The sequence below is a fragment of the Athene noctua genome, chromosome 3, assembly GCF_965140245.1.
Source record: "Athene noctua chromosome 3, bAthNoc1.hap1.1, whole genome shotgun sequence".
NCBI classification, from domain to species: domain Eukaryota; kingdom Metazoa; phylum Chordata; class Aves; order Strigiformes; family Strigidae; genus Athene; species Athene noctua.
In genome coordinates this window covers 35,884,721-35,901,078 of record NC_134039.1, presented here as the reverse complement: position 1 = coordinate 35,901,078, position 16,358 = coordinate 35,884,721, and the positions used below count along the sequence as shown (strand labels likewise).

The 16,358-nt window shown below is 36.7% G+C and overlaps 1 protein-coding gene across 4 annotated transcripts in view; it reads right to left on the bottom strand.

Annotated features, from left to right (window-relative positions):
- CDK17 (cyclin dependent kinase 17) overlaps positions 1-16,358 on the bottom strand; it is a 96,351-nt gene that overhangs the window by 15,160 nt on the left and 64,833 nt on the right. For all 4 annotated transcript variants that reach the window (XM_074902705.1, XM_074902706.1, XM_074902702.1 and 1 more), the window contains 2 exons: positions 3,992-4,117; positions 15-71 (listed from right to left, as the gene is read on the bottom strand). In XM_074902705.1, the coding sequence (XP_074758806.1) occupies positions 15-71; positions 3,992-4,117 (183 nt within the window). The remainder of the gene's footprint in view (positions 1-14; positions 72-3,991; positions 4,118-16,358) is intronic.

The following is a 16,358-nucleotide window of genomic DNA, read 5'->3' as shown; positions in this document are numbered from 1 at the left end:
AAAGCTATACATACCTCTCCAAGCTTTTCTAACTTGATATAGGTTTCCATTTTTCCAAATCCAATTTCTGACTGCAATGAAAATAAATGGAAAAATCGATCACTAAAACTGAATGCTTTATTTATACATCACTTAATCAGCAAGTTAAACTTTGTTTTGGAAAAATACCTGATAGTACATGACCAAACACTCCACAATTCAGCTATTTTAAAAATAATTTAGCATATTATGATATAAATGCATCCCAGCATCCAAGCCTAATGCTCAGCCTGTTGGCCAGTCTACTGTGTATCCTAGAAGGGCTATATACAGAGTTACATTTAGACCAAAATATCACTTCACTCTACCTCCTACTTAGGTCTTCTCTACTCTTCTGATATGATTACTACTACTGAGGTTATTGTAGCACCGAAGTAATCTCAAACTATTCCATCCCTTTCTCTGGCTCAGCATAACCATAGGTTGCTACTTCTTTTGAAATATTTGTTATTCAAGATCTTACCTCCAGGTTTCTTCTCCCATTCTGACCACTCAATGCTTTTCAGTCTAAAACTGCCAGTAAAATCCCTAAACATTGCTCCTCCACAAGTTTCAGCTTTATCTCAACAATTTACGTTTCATAACTTCAAGTCTTGGTGTATTTTACTTGGATCTATTCAGCACCTCTTTTTTTGTCACCAACTTAGTTTTGCAATGCAAGCCAGGAGGGTTTGCCTGACTATATAACAATTTTCTCTGAAGACCGTAAGATCATTACTCTATTCATGTTCAAACCCACTGCTACTCTCACATTTAATCCACTTATCTCTTATAGTTATTTTCATATAAGACCGCTGTCAATTATACCAAAGCTTTATACTGTTCTTACAGTGTGAAGAATGCTGAAAGTAGACATGTAAAACATGTGGATTTTTAAACAATTTGCAAAGTGCATACAGCCTGTACCCCATCATAATGCAAAATCCATAGACTTCATGGGGTTTTGCTTTACTGACAATTGAACATACATCAAGACAAAAAAGCCAGGTTTTCTCCCTAGCATCACCTCCTCCTTCCACTTCCAAACACAGCTTTCCACTTGTTACTTCTTTTTAAGGAACAATACTTTGACCCCAGACTGGCTTCAGCATCTACGTCCACAAGTCAGAAGACACTGATCTGCTCCTAAAAGTCTGATGGATACTGAAGTCGTATATTATTCCATGGTAATACAACGTAACATGAATACTGCTGACCACATTAAGATTTGATAACAACACAAACTGAAGGAATACTACCAGAAGTTGGGTTAATACTTAATTTTCAGAACACATGCATGAGAATACATGGGAAGTGAAAGATCTTATCTGCAAACATATCTGACATATCTAAGAAAAAATGGGCACATAATTATGTTAACATAGTATTAAGAGTAATTTTGCTTTATTAAATTAGTGTTAGAATTGAAATGTTTTAAAACTGCATAAGGATACTTCAGCATCAAGCATATTTAGGAGCTTGTTGAAACCAAGCTGTTTATCACAAAATACAAGCAAAATTGATATCCAACAACCTTTGTAACTCCAGTGAGATTTTAAACATACCACTGATATAGGTACAATATTAATAAAATAGTATTGTGATTCCAAAGTGCATTTTGACCTACTTAAACATATCTTGAAGTGAGTATTAGATGGTATATTAGATGGTATTAGAATTAAAAAGATAGGCTGCTTAGTTTACAGGGGAAACTAAAGGAGAACTCATAGCCGTTGGCCTTGTTATTGCCAGACAGTCTGAAGCACAACTTAAAAGTCTGATTTCTAAGAAACCTCAATGTTGTTCATCAAGGCTAATAATATCTTATATAGACAATAAAATCATACAATATTTCCTACATCCAGAGGATATTCTTCAAGACCTGCCTTTCAATGTGTTTAACTTTTTAATCACATTTTAGTTGCCTACCACTCATAAGAAAAACTAATTTTTACATTCCTCAAACTAAGATCAATTTCATTTTCCTTCACAATAGTTTCTGAACTATTTAATTTTATTCTGCAATACACATCCGTCTATCTTGACTTACACAGAAACACTGATGCACCATATTACGGTGTCTTATTTCTGATGTGTGGTGCGTAACATCTATGCTACTGTGCATGCAATACTGCACACGTCCACACAAAATACTGTAAAAGCTATTTTTTTTCTTGTATTTCAAAAAACCCCACCATACCTAAAGTATAACAGGTCATCATTTGATACTTTTTACAGACTCTTTCCTTTGACTTCGACTGAGCCTTGGAAAGAGACATGCCTTTGAAGGAGAGCAAAATATTCATATATTGTAATTAACAGTCTGTCTTGTCAATTAGCAAGCTTTCAATGACAATCTCAGAACAATGAGTCTTTGAATTTATTTTTTTTAAAGATTAGTTTAAATCATGAAAGAACAATGCAGCAAAAGCATGCCAGCGTACCACAGCACTGTTGGCTGGTTTCATTTCAGACTTTTAAGCCCTGAAAGCATTTTTAAAAGGCAAACCAAAACAACCTTGTGACAGGAAGCTTGATTCACACACACACACACCATGTTCATTAGAGGGCACTGGTTTTCTGTCTGTCTTCTAGAAGGCAAAGAGGAGAGAACTTCAACTTCTCTCATGGCTCAACATTAAATGAGCAAGGGGATTTAGATACATAGAAAAATACCCCCAGCCCCCAAATACTATATTCTGACACTGAAAAGGTTCTGTTGAAAAGGAACTTAACCAGGATCTGAAAAGAGAAGGTCTGGGGAAGTCTTTTCCTCAGTTCAATGCTATGTCAGTAACTAAATGGTTAATGAGCTACAAAATACTTGCACAAATATTTAAGGTTGCTACATTATTATTACTTCAAGTGCTTTGAATCAAAGGCTTCTTCTTTTAATACTGTTCTTGTAAAAGGTGACATGCAGATCAGAGCTTCAGTCTAGCACGCTAAATTGTATTTTTTCAGGAAAAAAAATACATGACAAAGCTCTACCATTGCTTTGTTATAGACATTATTAATTCACAAAGAATAAAGATATTTCACACTTAATAAAACTAATTCACTACATGTACTTTCATATTTATTTTTCAGAGAATAAGCCATTAAATCAAGAAAACAAAGAACAATGAGGATTTCATAAACCTATCCAGTTTTTCTCTGCAAAGAATTTCTCACCAATGAATTTGCTCAGGAATTCAGTAGTGGTCTAGCAATTTTTTAAGACTTTGATTAACATCAAGAAAACTGATAGATCAAATTATGACTGAAGCGTAACAATTTTTGTAAAAATAATTTTTTGGACTATTTTATGGATGTGTGTATTTTATATGAGTGTTCAGAACTTCTAGCATTTATACTCTAATTACAGTATAGGAATACTCATTCTGCCATCTCCAAGGAAAGACTTGTTTTTTAAAATAACCCAATCTGAAAAGGTATATGTGAATTTATAAATTCAGTTTCTTAGGAATCCATATATGCTTTTCAAAAAATTAAAACAAATAAACAAGATCTATCATCTCAACAGCAGTTCTGAGGACGAAAATTTGTTATCAAATACAAAAAGAACAGTGAAGAAGACCTGCCTTCATATTATGCTGCTTTAAGACCTTCCTACTACATCAAGTGAAAGCCCCAGCCTTGACCTATGACTATGTGGCCTATCTATCAAACACATCATCTCTGCTCTGAAAAGCACAAGGATTTAAGTATGTACTTTCGGAGCTGAGTTTAGGCACCAATTCCAATGGATCAAGATCTTCACTAAGAAATAACAGGGCCAAGTTTGCACAAGAAAAATGAACGAAAGGGTGAAATTCTTCAATGGATTTTGACAGGTGCACACTGAAATTCTGGACATAAAAGCCAAGGTGTAAATGAAGTTGAATCACACCTATGGTATACAGACATCTGCATTAAATGGAATCTAAAGACCCGAGAGGTTGGTTTAGCATGGCAGATGCATTATACTTACTAGTGATGCTCTACGAGAACGTCGACTCATTGGCTGATCAAACGGCGGGCTGTTAATCTGCAGCTTTTCAAGATAGCCATCAGGTATCCTGATGTCAGCAGGCAGGGACAAACGCTTGTTCAAATCCTGCAGTGAATAATTTTAAAAAGAGAAGGGTCAAATATAATTCAGAATTTCCTGAAAAATCTTTTAACACCTGTAGTGTTAACTGTTACTATAGTGTTGCTATTTAAAACGGAAATATTTATAGAAATGAAAAATAATGGTTTTAAAAAACATTCTCTAATAATACTTCAAATTGCTTCAGTAACAGGTTCAAGAATTCATTGCTTTACAAACTCATTACTTTAACAAGGGAATGAAGTATTAAAACATAATTAGTTACATTGTGGATAAAGGTACTGAGTCTACTTGAATACTTATGCATACCTGGAATACCAGAAACTGAGAATTCAGATGCTGGTAGATATATTTCTCTTCACAGAATAATTACATCAGAATAACAAGAGAACTCCACAATTAAAAATATATCACTCTCCCTTTCTCTGACTACTGAAAGTTGGAAACCTGCTTCAACTTTCATTTTTTCAGTCTTACAAAACAGAATCACTTCATTATTGAGCCAAACTACTACAAATGTTAATACATTTTTCTATTTTAAGCTCTTTAGTATACAGCATTTAGAAAACCAAACTGCCATTATATAAATACAGTTTTCCCCACATCAGATTCTGTTTTTCACCAGTAGATTTTTCCAACAACAGGTATAATTTCTAAGACAAGTGGGAAACAAAATTACTTCACCTTTCAATAAACGTGAAAGAAGTTTTTTGGGGGGGCAGCTGCACATTCTCATAATTTATTTTTAGTTTGTCTTTAATCTCAAACATGCCAGAAAATGAAATACCAAATATTCTCTTAAAGCAGCCAGTCACTATCACAGAACTACAAGGGCAGCATAAACAAACTCATAAAAAATGGTAAGTAATTTCCATGACAGCAGTAATTGTTTTTCAGTAAGGTAGTTTATCCAAGCAAAAAAAAAATCACACTCAGCATCAAACTATACAATCCACCTCCCCACATTCTACCCTGAATTTAAGAGGACGTCTCTGGAATGACCATTGTTTTCACACTTTTTTCCTGAAGAGGGAAACTCCAGTTTTCTGCTGGTATACCTCAGATTTAATCAATACTGACCTGAGGGCAGTAAGCTCTTGATGTTACCCTATTCTTTTTTACCTACCACCTCCAGCTTTGAATTCTGGGCATCCTGAGCTAACCCAAACACTGGCAGCTACGTCCCCATTCGGCTCCCCTCAGGCTTGGCCATGTGTTTCTACTCATGTCTTTGCAGCAGCTTTGAACTATTCCAGCATGCTAAATCATCGAGAAACTATCTCAGGCAAAGTGCACAGCTTCCTGCCAGTGTTGTGCTCCAAACAGGTTCAGTGTCAGGTCAGACAAGCTCACAGCCTGAATACAGGGAAGGGAGGCAGCAGGGCAAGCCCAGGAAGCCAGCAGCTAAATTGGATTAGGCTGCCAAAAAACTGGATCATCAGACTTTTCAGGACTTGAGATCTTGGTGGACAATATACTAAGTCGATAATGCATCTGAACCACGTACATGCATGATCCATACGTGCACTTGGATCAACAGCTGAGAAAAAATATCTGTTAAAAATATATATATTAAAAAAATGAATGCAATTTGGCAACCAGTTGAATTTCAGGAAGGACTGAAGTGCTAATATACATCCCTCAGTGATTGATCTACATGTGTTATTCACTATGGTCACTGGATACAGGCAGAAATTTTTGGAGAGATGCCAACAAAGCTTTAACTTCTGGCAGCTGACCCTCCTGTTTTCCTTTCACTCCTCACAACCCCCCTAGGTACACAGCAAAGTCTGTTAGCTTCTACTCTGCTGTCCAACATCAGCTACTTTGTGCAACTGGAAAAATCAGTCTGTATTTCTTACTTTGTACAGAATTTTTTAACTGTCTTTAAACAAAAGAAGCACTGGTTCGCATTATGGCAGCTTTGACCAATATTTTAAAGTTCAATTAAAACCCAAAAGGATGCCTCAGTTTTGGCAGCTTCCAGTTGCTTTACTAATTTTCAACTTTGGTATTTCAAATTTTTTAAAACACCGGCAATATTAAAATTGCCTGTGTGGTTTTTGGGAGAGTGACGAAGCTAATTAATTGTAAAAGGAGCTAGCAGTAATCCCTACAGTAAACCAGTATTTTCCACTAAAAATTTTCCTTCTTTTTGACAGGCTCTGTCTGCTACTGCCATTTTTGTAACAGGCAACTCAAATTTGTTGAAGTTAATGTCATCTGGAAAGCAAAATGTCTCTCCTCTACTGAAGAGGGCTTCAGATTATTAAATAAACTGATACATTATCTCTATAATTTATTGCATTCTTCAGAAATTCAGGTAGCTCATCAAAACAGATGAGTACAAAGCAAAAAGTTTCATGCCGCCTTAAAGAAAGCAGCTGGATCATCTCCCTGCAGCAGGAAACCATGGAACTGCTGGAATAAGACAGGGATGACAGGGAGAGGACCAGCATCAATAGGACCTTCCTATTGTAATCCCCGATCAACAGTGGGACAATATCCTAATTTTCTTTCTTCTGTTGCTCAAGAACATAAAATAAAGCAGAAATTTGACAAATTCCAAGAGAGCAGAAGAAAAGAGCAGTGGGATGTGTTTCTCAGTATAACTTCCTGAATGCAGGAAGTATCACCATTATCCTATATACCCTGTGGTAAAATAGCTTCCTTCTATCTATTCACTCTATGGCACTGAAACCTGCTGTAGTGCTCTCTTCTTACTGTCCCATAGTGCTTGTTTCACAATAAGTATTTTAACAAAATCTGTTTACAGATATCCTGAAATCACAAACCACAACTCAATGGCCTCATGAAATACTGAGTTGACTGCACCCCAGAGCTCTCCAACTCCATGTTCTCTCCTCCCACAGTCCTCATCCTTGGGACAAAGTGGTGCTTCACACCTAGCTTGACAGCCTCGAAGAAACATTTCAAAGCATACAGAGTCGATGGGTATGTAGGAAGAAGGAAGCAAAGGCAGCTTTTAAGCTGTGATGGCAATTTGAAAACTATGCCATTAACCGTGCCCAGCACCTGCCATCAATAAACACATACCTTTTCAAATGGAGAGGAAGGGAAATAAACCAAGTCTGAGATGCTTTACAGCTATTAAGGATTCATTACTTTAGAGTCCAGCTACTGTAAAAACTGGAGATAACAATATTTTAGGTACCAGAAAATATTATGATGGTAGTTAGTTGTAATTCTATTACAGAATTTCCCGTTCTTCTCAAAAGCTCTACCTATGCCATTTTGCAACAGGCACTTGCAAAACCCTCCCATGACTTACTTTCAGAAACCCATGACATCCTCAGTTCTCAACTGAGCTTAAGCTCTAAACTTACATTTGGTGCTCCACAGTGCAGAATACAGGTAAGTAAGTACTGATGTAAAGGCCCAAATCTATTCCAGTTTCGGGAGAAAACCCACAAACAATAGTGTACTTTAAGTATACAACAACAAGCCTCACACCCACCTCCCTGCAATGTCTGTTGTAAAAAAAAAGAAAAAACACACCCCCCCCTCACCCCCTCCCCCCCCCCCCCAAAAAAAAAATCCCCAAACCCCAACCCCACAACACAGCCTGAGGGGAAAAAGTAGGGAGAAAATTTTTTCAGGAATGTAATATCTGTTTCTAATATAATTTCTCTACTTACATTTGTAATATAATGAACAATACATGATAGTAAACACTCTTTTTTTCCCCCTCAAAAGACCAGTGTTTAGTGCTGGAAGCCTAAATTTTTGTCATGTTGTAAATTAAATCAAAGCACTATCCATTCTCCTTCTTAGAGCTGAAGAAAGTTTCTTTTCTGAGAGGAAAACATAATGATTTCATGGAAACTGCAGCAGGTACTTTACAGATATTTCCTCCTAACAATCTACACTACTATCCTACTTGAAATACTCATGCATATTTGGTTGTGTTGAAATGTCAACCAAGCCAAAACTTCTTCTTTAAAACCATGTATTAAAATTGTTACCTATCAGTCAGAAGCCTTTTACGACACCAATATTTGAAAGATTATATATAAAGTTACATATATAGAGTCATGTATATAAAGTCATCTTTGTATTATAATTACCCTTTACCTAATTGCTTAAAATAAGCAAAATTAAAGAAAGACATTTAGGCTGCAAACCCAAATACATGAAAGATAGAAATTGTTATGTTTGTCTGCCTGTACCACCTTATTTCTTCCCAGTTTTTGCAATAATTGAAGCAACCACCTCTTGGGAAAAGAAAGCAGTCATAATTAAATGCTATATAGCAACGTGAAGGGGGATTCATAAGACATGCATGAGCACAACATTTCCCAGTGGCTAAACAGAAAAACTGGAAACTGAAATTGTGAGTTTGATACAGTTGAAAACCTTGTTAATTTAACTGAGATTATGTTAAAAAGAAAAGCAGGAGTCCTACCATACACCAATCAATTTTGAGCTTTGAGTGTTCAAGACCAGGCAGTCTGCTGACACTCAGGCAACCTGTTCAGCTGACAGCAGCAGAAGACTTATTGCCCTGCTGTGGGCTGGCCCCGGCAAACACCCTGCACCCAGCTCAGTGGGGTGCCTGCTCCCTGCTTCTGTGGAATGCAGAGAAGACAGAAGGATGGTGAGGAGACTTGTGGGTGGAGGTAATGATGGTTTAATAGGGAAAGCAAATCTGTGTGCCCAAGCAGAGCGGAAAAACGATTGATTCACTGTTTTCCATCAGCAAGCAGGTGTCAATGCGCTTCCTGGAAAGCTGGGCCTCAGCATGCCCAGCAGTTGCTCAGGAAGTGGAAGACAAATGCCATAGCCATAAATGTCCTCCCTTCCTCCCTGCTTTTATCACCAAGCAACGTGTGGGACGGTAGAGAATAGCCCTTCGGCCAGTTTGGGTCAGCTGTCAAGCCCAAGCGAAGCAACCCATTTCCCTGCTGGTGCTGAACAGCCTTTATAGAGAGGCTGGCCTTAGCGTATGAAACCCTGAGTTGCATGTTAGACACAATCGCCATCTCTGTTCCCTTACGCTGCTAATGCAGACATTCCATTGCAATCTTGCTATTGCTGCTTTAGCAGCGACAGAACCTGCTCTTCCAAACCCATGGCTTGCTGCTCTTTTGGTAGAATGCCAGGCTGGAATACACGCAACGGTAGGAAACAGTGATTTATGAGGATTTTTAATTCTCTTAAACCTCTGTGGAATTCTGTGAAATGATGAAAACTTTCTGGACAGAGGACTTTGTCCACACTGATTTCAGTGACCAACTGAATCTAATGATGTGTTAACGTTTCTCAGAAAAAAGAAGTAAAAAACCAAGGAAAACAATGAAACCAAGACAGTTTTTATAATGGACATTATTATCAGGATGTTAAAACATGCAGGCTGTTACAAGATCCTGCCACTATGCTGTTTAAAGAAATAATAAGGAAGCACATAAAATTAATGGCATGACTGATAATTTTCCCTACACTTAAATTTTTGAGCTTGTCAACACTACAAAGTTAAATGTCCATTTTTAACACTTTTGAATCCCTTTATGGATCTTTAAAAAAATGAAATATTAAAATCTTTTAAAAGATTTTAAAGGTAGTAAATTAGAGTAACTATGTTATCTTACATGTCCTTTTTTAAACATAACAGGTGTATAAGTGGTATACACAGACCTTCAACTACGCGTAGGGAATCTGGGAGCATTCCTTTGTAACTCTTAACACACAACGGTTTACTGGAACGCAAAACCTTAGCTTTCGGGGGCAAGAAAGTACCTCAGGTAAAACAATATTTTGCAATAAAATAGATCAGTGTTCAGTAAACACAATACTGTTAAATGCTCAAATGGCTACAGTTAACTGTATGTTGCTTAATGAGCTATTTTTGGATTCAGAATATTTTCTGGAGAACACATTCAGACACCATTTGTTTGCTAGTGTAACCAGAATGCTTGCGACATTCCCCCCTCCTTCTACAACTTAAAAGCGTATTTTCTATCTTCATGTGCAATGCTCCCTCTCAGTCTGGCTTTACTACTGGTATTACTAGCAGAGAAATGCATACTATTTTTATAATTTGCCTGAAATAAGAATCATATTTGTCCTACTCTTCTTAATGGCAGATAAACGCATAAGCATGCATGACACTAACATAACACTCTTTTCCATGGACATAAACTACTGCAACTTGTGCTTGTCTTTACCATCTATACTGGATGTTGTCTACCACCAACTAATTACACTTGGGCACAAGAAAAGGAGGCAAGTGTTTCAACTTAAATCCTGCAGGTCCTGTGAGCTGAGTAATTCAACATTGGGTAAACAAGCATGTCCTACAATTAAAAAACCAGAACCCAAACCAGAACACCTCCTGTTCTTTACACATACTTGGAAGTAAAAAACAAAAACCCAGACATCTTTTATTTCTTTACTTATGGTTCCTTTTTGGATGGCCCAAAATACTGTTGCAAATACCAGCTTCTTGACTTGCCACCCACAGTAAACCATTCACACGAGTTTAATACTAGAATTTTGTTACCACATTCTGTTTTTCACATCTGACTCTCAAACAACTCTATTTCTTTGCTGTCTATCCTCTTCTTATCCCCTGTTCTTCCTAATACAAACTTACCTGCTATTCCTCTTTCTAATCGGTTGACTTGGCCCATATAATACTCTTTAGTGCCACAGAATGACACTTTTCAGAAAGTCTCATTCCTGTTAAGCAGATCCATTTTCACTTCTCTTAAATGCTGTCAAAAAAAGTAAATTTTTCCACAGAATGAACCTATTCTTATTTGTCAAGACAACACTGTTAACATTTTGCACTTTTAAACCAGGAATTAAAATCAACAACTTCTGTTTTTCCTTAAATCACCATTTATTTTTTGCCAAGATGCACTACACACTTCATTAAATTTCACTGAAGTGAAACAAAGATGATTCTAACTCAGGATACAGAATGTTTGAACTCAACATGTTAAAACTGCTTTAAAACGAAGCAATTGGAAATAGTCACACTTTTTAGTCTTTCTTTTGATGACCCAAGTCTGTCTTTTATTTATATAGCACATTTAGACAATAAACACTAATATTTTTCACAAAACAAAATAACAATAATCAAAATTAAAAAATAAATAACCAGAAAATTGCCCCATGGAAGGATTTGTTGTCTTCCTGAGTCCAATTTTCACTATGCTACAAAAGCCAGAAAAACTGAGGCTTACTTTTATTATCTTTTAACAAATGTGCCAATTTGCAGACCCTTTCTTTCTTGCCACAGTAGCAAAAATAAATCTCTCTCAAATCTATTGGGCTACACATGCCATTGATCTTTCAACTGCTAGGTTGTTTCAGGCTGCTACTGCACTTAACTGCAGCAAGGGAAGAGATTCAGGCTTCTGCCAGTGAAGCAGTAGGTGGCAAAAAAAAAAAAAAAAAAAAAAAAGGGCAACCCTGTAGTACCAAACAACTAGTCAGAAAAACTGGAAAGGAAAACCATGATAGCATCAGCCTCAGTTCACTATTACCTGAATGTTTCATTCAGCTGATCTAACAGCTGACTACCTCCAAACCTGGTATCTCATTGCCTGTGACCAGATGTCCCCATTGCTTTTTGGAGGAGAACGGGCTCTAAGAGAACAATGCAGTGATGCGGTGTAAGAAAATCAACTGGCAGAAAACTAGCCCTCAAAAACAAAGTGAATAATTATCTGATGATGCAAGTTTAGGAGCCAAGAGGAGAAGGAAGCTGGCTCTATCAGGAGCAGGTAGTCAGTGGATGACAGAAACTATATTGCCAAGCTGCACTGTCATACACCAATCCAATGCTTTGATTCTTCAAGGCACATTTCCAGACCAACTATTACTTATTGTATGTACTTACTATATGGCAGCAGACAAGCCTTCCATCCCCCCCTGCAATTTTAGCTTATCTTTAAAGAGTTAACATTGTTAAATACCATCAATAAAATTTTGTTACAGCCTTGCAAAGAAAAACTGTTCTTTAATTCTACAGACATTAGTCTCAGAGCCCAAACAATCGGCTATAGATCAAATGAAAAAGCTTTGCTCTCTTGTGTAAGCATCTGTCTGAACCAGCCTTCTCACCAGTTTTAGTGAGCACCAGCAAGATGTGTCAGCTGCAACCACAAGCTGTTCACTAATAAGTCATAGTGCTTTTGTTCACTGCAGAATGCTCAGCGAGATCTAAAATGCACCTCTGTGCAACACAGTTCAACTTCATGACACGTTTACTGTAAAAATAATAAAATCCACTTCTTACAGTATTCTTTCGTTGCATATTTTAAATAAAAATATGTATTATGTGTTAGTTCCTGATACACAAAGCAAACAAATTAACTGGAAAACATTTGCTTATACCAATGAGAATTTAAACATTTTAATATGCAACCTTACATGCATGTACTTACTGTACCATGTTAGTATCAAATACCATGTGGAGTTTTTTCTGAAGTTTGCCTTATCAAATTTCAGTGCGTTTTTGTCAAATGACAGTTCACACAGTTGAAGCCAACTGAATCCTCTATAGAATTATAACATACAACAAGACTGTATGCAAGACTGCTAGAGGCAAAAGCAAATAGAAAAAAGTTCACCTCCAAATCAGAGATTTTATTTATAATTTTGTTGTTTGGTTACAGTCCTGTGGACCTCCAATGACTTGAAGCAAAACACCAGCATACACATCCATCAGATTAAACCTGTAGCATCCTCACAGAATTGTCTTTTAACGTCTTTATAAATAAGCCTTGATTACTGTAACCAAAAGGCTATTTTAACAGCTGGGGTGAGTTAGCTGCACCAGTTTTCCTTATGAGTATATAAAACCATAATCATTTTTCCCCACTCAGCTGACAAGTTTAACTAATTTCCTTGTGATGCAGAAAGTGCATTTTTTTTTCTGCCTTCTGCAGAATGGTTTACACTTGAGTACTGTATTTTTACATTATACTTGAATGTTATTTTACTGAAAATATTAAATCACAATTAATCAATTACTATTCTGTTAAATTTGAGGAAAGGGTCATCAAAGCACAGAAGCAATAATGAAAACACAATCTGAAGACCCATCTACTACAGAGGATCACTGCTACCTCTCACTCTATAAATCCATGCTGGTTTTCAGCCAGTCTATTGAAATGCAACACAATTTAAGAAAGAATCAATTTTAAGCACTGAATCAGATGACTTTTTATATTTGGGACAGAAATGACCCAAAATATGGAATTCATTAATCAATTAAATAAAGAGGTTTTTTCCAACATGTTAATCAAATCAACTACACAAAGTACTCTCAGAGATTTTATGAGATTGAGTCCACAGACTATTCCAGACCCAGAAGAAATACTAATGACTACAGATACTGCATGTTCTCTGCCCTCTCCCAAACATAAACATAGTTTGTCAGATTTCATGTTGAGATGCTAGGTAAAGACAAGGAGCAAAGTGTAATCAGTGATATACTAGATATACTAATATTATTAAGAATTCCAAGGTTTAATCCCTATTTTGGGACTAGGAGACACATTTTCCAGCACATCTATCAGTAATCATCAAAGCAAGGACTTTACTGCCAGTATGTCAAGAAAGTTACTGCTAGTATCTATCTACAGTATCTATGCCCACTCAAATAAAAATACATAGTATTTTTTGAAAAAAAAAACAGAAACCAGAAGTGCAAGCAGATAGCTTTACTTTTATTTACTTTAGCACAATGAAAAACTTATGAAATCTTCCCAGTATATTTTCAGTAATATTTGTAACGAGCGGTATTAACCCCAAAAATTAGAATTATATGTCAATAGGATTTTTTCATGTAAGTAGTTAAAAATAGAAATTCCAAACAAAATACTTTTACAAGAATTTTTATTTCATGGATGTGCTGCTTAGACTATTGACTAGCTGAATAAAACCTGCTCTTTCATTCTTTAAAAAACAAAAACAGGCAGTTTTTATTTACTTGGTATCTCCCAGCAGTTTTAAGGTAAAAGGCTGAAACTGTTCAGCACAAATACAGTATTCAGAAACTTCATTCCAGGAACTTCTATTCACAACCAATGAAACCAAAACAAATACATGTGACATAAAGCCAGTTTTGAAAAATCTGAGGAAAAATGAAACTCGAATGTGAGATATTACTTCATCAAGTGTATAAATACACAGGAAATTTGTGACAAATTATGCCAGAAATACGTCAAAATTCTTCCTAGGTGGATGTTATTATTATTATTTTTACTGCATCTCAGAGAGCTTGTAAGGAAGTGAATTTAGATAGTATAAGGAAAAATAAGAAAAATAATAACCACCGTAAAAAGATTGTGTCTGATTTTGTTTGTCTGGCTAAATTATCACCTAACAAGATAGCACTCTGTGGCATTAGCCACAACATAAACCCTGCTGAAATCCAGGGTCTGATGGCTGACTCAGTGGTAGGTGCTGGGCAGTAGCAGGTGCTAATAAAGCAAGCTCTGCCTCATTTACTACTACATCTTCCTGATTCTTAAACACAGATTTCTGTATGTTTTCATCAGTTTCTGTAACGGAGTAGTAGGAGAAAGTGCCCAAAAGAAAAACGTAGCATACGTTTATCAGTTTACAAGAAGCATGAGGTGGAGGGGAACTAGAAAAAACACCACAAGAAACAGAATGTATCACCACAAAACTGCAAACTTGGACCCTTAAAACAGTTCTATGTAACTTTAATTACTAACATGAACCATTTACATCAACACAAAGCTGCAAGTACTAAAGGGAAAGTCCCACAAAAAAACTGGGTAATTCAAACTTAATCTAACTTCTTGAATACGGAAACTTGAAATCTGACCTTCCTGGACAGGACAGTGAGGCTGGAGTGCAGGGTATGAAACTGCACCCAAATACAGACTTCTCATCTCCAGTGATTACTAGTGATGTGTTTTGTAGATGGCTAAACACATCCAATATGATAGCAGATTACTCTTAAATGGAATTTAAAAGGAAAAACCAAGTTATGAAAAAGCAAATCCAAGAAAGGAGATATTCCATCCTTACAGGAAGGGTACTGCCTAGTGCAGTAACTTTTCTAAGGGAAGTAGCATTTGCAAGTGGAATACAAGAACTTTAGCATCAGGATTACAACGGTTCCTAACAGAAGGGCAAAAAAGCATCAATTGCTGATAACAGACAGTTACCTCTAGAATATCCATTAAAAGGTAGGTTAAAAAGTCTGTCTGTTATCCTGGTTGAAATTATTTTTCTTGTTGCAGTATTTTTTTTTTCTGTAGAAGAAATGAGTCTGCTAATCAAATAGATCAAAAGGAGGTCCATCAGTTTCATAAAACTACACTAGTAATTTAGAACATACACTTGTGTCTTTAGAAGAGCATTTCAAAAACATCAAGCTTCACATGAAAGCAGGAGTTTACAAAAATAATAGCATATTTTCTAGAGTAACCTTGCAAAAGGTTGAGGTAGCATGACTGAATGGAGATAATACAGCAACCACCGCAAAAATAAAAAAAAGTCTTGATAGTATTTGGCTCCAATTTTTTTCTGTCTAGTACTGAAATCTTCTGGTAGGTGACCACATGCTTAGGTTCACAGAATAAACTATCAGGAAGGGTGAAGGAAGAACCTCTGCTCAGAGAAGGCATCGTACATTAATGCCTGCTGGGGAGCCAAGGGAGTCCCTCGAGCAGCAATGCTCAGGCTGAATGCTCAGGCTGTGTTTGATGCAGTGCTTCCTGCGTCCAAAACTAACGACAGGAGAGAATGCTGCACTTCTAACTGAAAGCCTGTGTCAGTACTGCCACGCAGTCTGCTGTTCAAGTATTCAAACAACTGAACACAGCAAGAGTATCCTATTTCTACACGTAAGTGAGGACCTAAGAACCAAATTCTAATCTGAAGCCTACAAACAGAAAATTTTAGTGCCACATCAGTTGAAATATCAATTACTTCTGTGGGTTTCTCTCTGGAGAAGGTACACTTGCCCAGCTGGACCAGCAGCAGATCATTTTACTCAGGCTGTGTCAAGACCCCTGAACTTGTCACACCCCCGATAAAGGGTGGAGCTCACCAAAACCTTATTTCTGATCTACATTCGTTCTTTCCAAAGGTAACCAGTACAACATACATATGACTACAGGATCACTTCACAGCCTTTGTATTTCTCCCTGTTTAGGTGAAAGCACTAACCCTGCAGTTAATCCTCCCAGGGGAGAATTATACCCTATAGCAGTGTGGTAGGAGCAGCCTATCTGGA